Source organism: Meleagris gallopavo, chromosome 10 (genome assembly GCF_000146605.3).
Source record: "Meleagris gallopavo isolate NT-WF06-2002-E0010 breed Aviagen turkey brand Nicholas breeding stock chromosome 10, Turkey_5.1, whole genome shotgun sequence".
Taxonomy (NCBI): Eukaryota; Metazoa; Chordata; class Aves; order Galliformes; family Phasianidae; genus Meleagris; species Meleagris gallopavo.
Window position 1 is genome coordinate 3,315,417 of NC_015020.2, and position 6,311 is coordinate 3,321,727.

General features: G+C 36.2%; 1 protein-coding gene across 4 annotated transcripts in view; it reads left to right on the top strand.

The window, feature by feature from the left end:
* Window positions 1-5,979, top strand: part of LOC100543679 (ecotropic viral integration site 5 protein homolog) — a 29,058-nt gene extending 23,079 nt beyond the window's left edge. For all 4 annotated transcript variants that reach the window (XM_031554760.1, XM_010715574.3, XM_019618454.2 and 1 more), the window contains one exon: window positions 5,767-5,979. In XM_031554760.1, the coding sequence (XP_031410620.1) occupies window positions 5,767-5,964 (198 nt within the window). In that variant the 3' untranslated portion in view covers window positions 5,965-5,979. The remainder of the gene's footprint in view (window positions 1-5,766) is intronic.
* The last annotated feature ends 332 nt before the right edge of the window (window positions 5,980-6,311 follow it).

The following is a 6,311-nucleotide window of genomic DNA, read 5'->3' on the forward strand; positions in this document are numbered from 1 at the left end:
AATAGTTTATTATGTCTGTTTAATGCATTTAGCTGTACAAATGATGCATCTTTTGGAATAGTTACAGGGCATTGTAATTGAGCTGTGACACTGCAATGTGTAATGCTGATTACTTAATTTTAGCTATAATTTCTTCAGGAAAAAGCATGGAAAAATGATGACTGAGGAAATTCAATTTCAATTCAAAGATTATAGCATGACAAATGTTTATAGATTAGAAGTATTCCTTTTTCTACTGTCTAATTATGACAGTAATTTGGAAGCATACAGTAATACACTTGAAGTGTGTATTAGTGGAGGAATCCTAGTGACTGCTATTTCCTGTACTCCCTAACAAGTTAGACAAAAAACCATGGTAAAACCTCAGTTTGTGACTTTTCAGAGTTAAATTATTCAACTGTATCTGCTAGTTAATGAATAATGTGACGTTGAAAGCTAATGCTTTTAGTTATAAAGGGGAGCCTTATTGGGTGGCAGTAATGGGGAAACCTGGCAGATTGAGCATGGGAACTGGTTCTGAGCAAAGGTGTGGGAAACTGAATTGCAAAATTGTTTCTACATTGATTCTGTTGGTACAAGATATTGAATAGGTACTGCAGGAATAGAGAGAAAGCAATGCAAGAGTGAACAACTAATTTAAGCTGTACTTCCTAACCTGTGTTTTGCAGCTTTGTTTTTCTCCACTTAAGCGAGAGTGACAATAGGAAATAGTCTGGTGGCTGTGTTTGTGCTGAGGTTGCAAATTCATGGGGTTACAGAGGGGTTTTTACTTACTAGATGGCACGTTTTTGAAGTGCAAGAAATTGTACTGTGGTGATAAAGACAGCAACTGAATTAAGGTGGTGGAACTTCTGCCCTCAGTAATGGGAACTACGTGGGGGGGCAGCAGGTGGCTGCACCTCGGGCACCACCTAGTGGGAAGCCACGAATTCTGTCTGAATTCTGGTATTCGCTTCAAGCAGAATCCCCTAGTAAATAATCCCCTAGTAAATCTTACCACTGTCTAATGCCAGTGGCTCCTGGCAGTACTCATTTTCACTATCGTCTTCATAGCTGCTTTGATTTTTTTTTCCAGTTACTTCAATTTTGTTTATGATTAGCAAAAAAAAAAAAAAAAGAAAAAGATTGCAGACTGTACTGATAGATGGCTGCATAGCTGGGCTACTCATTCAGACGTACAGCATCTCTCACGCATACTTGGTAACCTGAATCTCTTCCAGTTATGAGTTCTGTTTCAACGTGGTGTTTGGTAGTGAGAACACTATACAAGCCACACAAATACAAGTATTTGTAAGAAAGTTAACCTATCCTAGTTTTAAAAAAAAAAAGTTACGATTTGTATTTAAATATTATCTGGGGCTTTTTTAAAGCTGTGCTGTGAGAGCACAAAATGGGTGGATTAAAAAAAGGTAAATGTTCAAGATCTTACAGAGTATGTATGTGCCTTTGAGAAATGCTCCTTTCTGACACTTTTGCTTAGGGGTGGGAATTGAGATGGGTAGAAGAACATCTTTCCGACTGTATTCCAACAACTGAAGTCCAAATTACACACAGCTTTAATTTTTTCTGTATTGCAGTATTTGTAGGGAGTTTACAGTTGAAACAGAGTGACTGTAATGTAAAGTCTTAAATCTATTTAGAGGTATTTGTTACCACTTTTTCCTAGTGTAAGTAATGGAATTTCTGCTATAGTTCTTATCTCAGGTGACTTGAAAATTGTGCTGATGTCCATATAATGAATTGCATATTGAGTCATCAAATATGTTCTACATATTTCTGAATAAATTTTAGGTCATTTGGAAACAGAAGTAGGAAAGAAGGAGGGGAAAGAAGCATAAAATAATAAGGCTTGAGATGGAGACTTCGTGTATCATTTCACTTTAGATGCTAGCTTTTACGTCTTTCTGTGGAGCAACTAACAGTGTAATGTTTTTAAAGGTAGTGCATAATGCATATACTTTTCTTATATTGCTACCTAGGAAAAACAATTGTAAAGCTAAAACACCATTCCGAAGAACTGCTGGAGATCAGTGCTTCAGCTGCTCATTTGTCTAAATACCTCTGAAGAAAATGATACCAATCTACTGCTGTGGCAAGTGCAGTCTTAAATAGAGAAGTCTGCCACAGACTTTTCCATGTGGTGGGCAACTGGAAGATTAAGAGGAACACTTTGTTTCTTCTCAGTAGTGCTGGTCAGCTGTGATCTGTGTATGTTAAGTTGTGCCTTACAGACCTTGTTCTCAGGTATGCTGAGGGCAGTGGTGTTTGAGGGATTAGATGTGAGGGCAGTGAGACTGTTCCAACACGCTCTTGGGGGGAGGTCTATTTTTTTGGCAGTTTTTTTCTTTCTGATATTTTTTAAAAAGATGTTTTTGTTGGATATATAAAAACAAATAATCTAAGGATTTCAGCCCATTAAACATACCTCCAGAGAACAAATATTAGTCTTTCCGAGCGATACTTGAATTCTTAGTGATGATCCAGATCATTGGTCTGAATGTGTGAGAATTGAATCTACTGAATATGAGGCAGTTCAGGAAGCTAAAGGTGCTTTATTTCTTAATATTGAGAAAGCCCTCCAGATGTGTTACAAGTTGAAAGTTTAATTGACTAGATATTCTGATGAAAGCATTTTGCAGGGTAACTTATAGCCATATATTTGGTTATAGTTGCAGCAACTGCATTCTCAGTAGTTTCATTTCAGAACTCATACCAGAGTTACTAATGATGAAGAGCATGGTAATTGACATAGGAAGAATAAACTTATAACGAATGTTGTGACCTTACTGAAGGTTTTGCTTTATTTTATTCACTTTATTTTACAATATACTTTACGTTCTCAATTTTCAAAAATACTGTATTCATTGAAGTACTACAGTTAGTGTTTAAATGTATAAGCAAAGTTAACTGGGCAGTATAGGAAACTGGAAAGGTGTTTTGCAAACAGATACATTTATATACATTACAAAAGTAATATTAGGAATGTTTGGCAATCTTACTATGTGACACGTGAAGGAATAATTTGGAAAAAAATAAATCCAGTTATGTGAGGCTAAGCACAAAGATTTAATTCAGGGGTAAATGACTGTAAAACTGGGTTTTTAGTATTTTAGGTCATAGAAGCATCTTCTCAAGATATGTCAAGGAAAAGTGTTTCTATAGTGAAAAGGTTGGAATGATGCTCAGAAATGTAGGTTTTGGTGTTCTTTGGCACAAATACAAGGGCTTAAGGCAAACACATAAAGGCAATTAAGACAGATATGTAGCAAACAAAGTACCGTTTTCTAACATCGCTTTGATTATAAATTTGTTTGTTTCAGTGATTTAACCTTTTTTAAAATTACAACTTTGAGCTTCTGAATATTTTTAAAAATTTATCTTGATCTCGGTTATACTTTATTGCCAATCCACCAAGGTTTAAAGGAGTGGCATGGCTATTTTTTATGTTTGCTTTGTATGTTAGAAGCATTTAACTGTGTCCTACGTAGGCCAAGTCTGAAGGCAGATTTAAAAAACAAGTTGTGAGTCCAAAACTGTTTACATTACTCACATATGTTGTTGCCAAATCGGGATGCATTTAGTTCTTCAGATCCACCATTTCTACTCTGAAAAGTCTAGAAGGACTCCAAAGAAAGCATGCTGCATTCATTTTTGTTTTCTATTCTCTTGTTTGTGGAATCTGGAACAAGAAACTGAGAGTCCAGCGCTCCATCTAAGATGCTGTTTATGTCATTTGATAAACTTGTTCAAACAGCTAAGGAAGAAGAAAGCTGTTGCCTATTCTCTGTCTCTGCATATTGTTTCATGTGCTACGTATGCCCTCCTATCATGTGCAGTGATTCTAGAAACACATCGGCGTTGTCCATCCATTCTCACCTGACATTTCAGTTCAGGGCCTCCTCTGCTTCTTGCTGTGTGAAGACAATATGCAGATTGAAAATAGTACATATTAAATCAATGTTGCATAAGGAAAAGTTAATCTCTGTGCAGTGTTCTTGGTGCGTTCAGCTGTGCAGCTAAGTAGGTCGAGCACTTTTAAATGGATGGTCTCTGTGATGCTGAAAACTGTTTGCGCAGGCTACGTTTGCCTTCTGGTGTTTTGTGTATACCCCTCTGTTGTAACTCTGTGGATTCATATCCTGTGTATTTTAAGAAATGTAATAAAAATGTATCGGTAAACAGGTGAGTTTGATTAGATACGGTTTAGGTGTAGTTGGCATATACAAGTATAAAAATGAGAAAGTACTTCTGTGGCCAAAAATGAGAAAGTACTTCTGTGGCCATATAATGGTGTGTGATAAATTCCTGTTTTGTTCTGTTAGTGAAGTTTGTGCAGTGAAAGTTAGGGAATGTTATATCCTAAAGCAGCACACAGAACTGAAAACTTCTCTGTTAATTCAGTTTTTTTTAAGTATGAAGAACTAAGTTGTTTGATGCAAAAGCAAAGCAAGATATGGCTTTATAGAAATTTGTGGAGTATTCCTTAAATTGCCTTGTAGATGGAGTAGAACTTTCTTTATGAATCCAGGTATAGTATTAATTTGTCACAGGGTAGTTAACAGCATCAAAGATGTATTCAGTGAATTCCTTTTGATATAAATGTTTGGGGTAGCTGTGCGTAATCAGTAACTGGACAACTATGTTTTTAGTACTGTAACAGTACTGGATAACAGTAATTTTAATGCTGATATAGGATGCCACGACAAGTCATGCAGGTCTGACAGTGTTTGGCAAATCTCAAGTTATGCTAAAGTCACTTGGGGAAAAAATATGTTTTTTAACTATTGACTGGACTAAAAAGTAGTGAATATGATTTCAGTTGAATTTATCTGTTGAAAGACACATTTTTACAAAATTGTACTTAAGCAGATGATTACATCTGATAGCTCTTACTTTTAAGCTCTGACTAATCAATCAAATAAGTTAATGATAAATTAACTTGACTCTGATTGTGAGATTTTTCTCTTTCTCCTGAAGTTCAGAAAGAGTAGCTTTAAATTCTGAACTGATATTTTAATACTGAAGTATTGTGTTAAAGTGTGTAATGCTCTGTAGTAATAGACTTGAACTAAGTTCTCTGTGTGAAGTACCAAATCTGATGTAGCCTGGACCTATGCTATTGGTATGCCATCTGTCTAGAAGGGACTATACTACTACTTAGTCCTGCATTTTTTTTTCCTCTTAAATCCGTAAGGCTTATCCTAAAAATATATTATAAGGAGAAATATATATTGTGTGAGTAAATGGGAGCATAAAGGTTGGAGTGAAGTAAAGAGGCAAGCCCAAGTAACAGTGCTTTGAAGCATACGTGACTTATTTTAAATCCAAGGTTATGGAAGGTTTCTGCTGAATCGAAGTTTGAGTGGGGATCAGGAGAAATCCTCATGTTAACCTTGTAAATAGCTAACCGTAAGCCTTTTTTCAACATACCACAAAATAGCCACAGATCAATCTTCTTTTTTTTTTTTTTTCCCCCAGTTTGGATAACATTGAGAAGAAAGCATGAATCATTGTTCATGAGTACTCAGAGGGGTCTCAGACTGATCCTACACCTTTGGTCTTGTATGGTTGAAGTTGTTTGAGAAGAGTGGTAATAGTGTTTGTATGCATACTAGTGGGGATAGACATGTTAGTAGACCTGTATCTTTAAGTAGCATTTCTAATCTTAAGCATTTGAATGTATGTTTTTCACTTCACATTTGACACGTAAGACCCGTTCTGAGCTATCTGTGCTTCATACTAAATATATTTCTGCAAACTTTGTAGCGTAAATGCAGTTCACGATACAGTGAAGACTTTGTGCTACAGCTGGAAAAAGAGCTGGTCCAAGCCAGGCTGAGTGAAGCAGAATCCCATTGTGCCCTGAAGGAGATGCAAGATAAAGTTCTAGAGATGGAAAAGGTAAACCAAGCCCAGGATCTTCAATATAAAATAGCACTAAAGATGGAATGCAGGTCCCTGTAGTTCTTTGTGTATCTGTGCTCTATAGTCTTGACATACATTTTCATGATTGCAAGATGCTTTCCAACTTTGAAGTTGATTATAGCAAAAACAAACAACAAAAAATAAGCCACACCAAACAGAAGTATCAAAAAACAGTAGCACAAACTAAACAAGATGCTTACACTGAGAAGGGCCTATGATTGCTTTCTCCTGTGCCTGTGTTGGAAAACACAAATTCTGGTAGGATCTTAACAGCAAACATCAGCTGTCTCAAAACTATATTGTGCAATGAATAGCAAGCCTGTGGTGAGCCTTAAAGTGATGTGAAACTATGAATAGTTGGAGTGGACATGAAAGAGGAGTTCAAG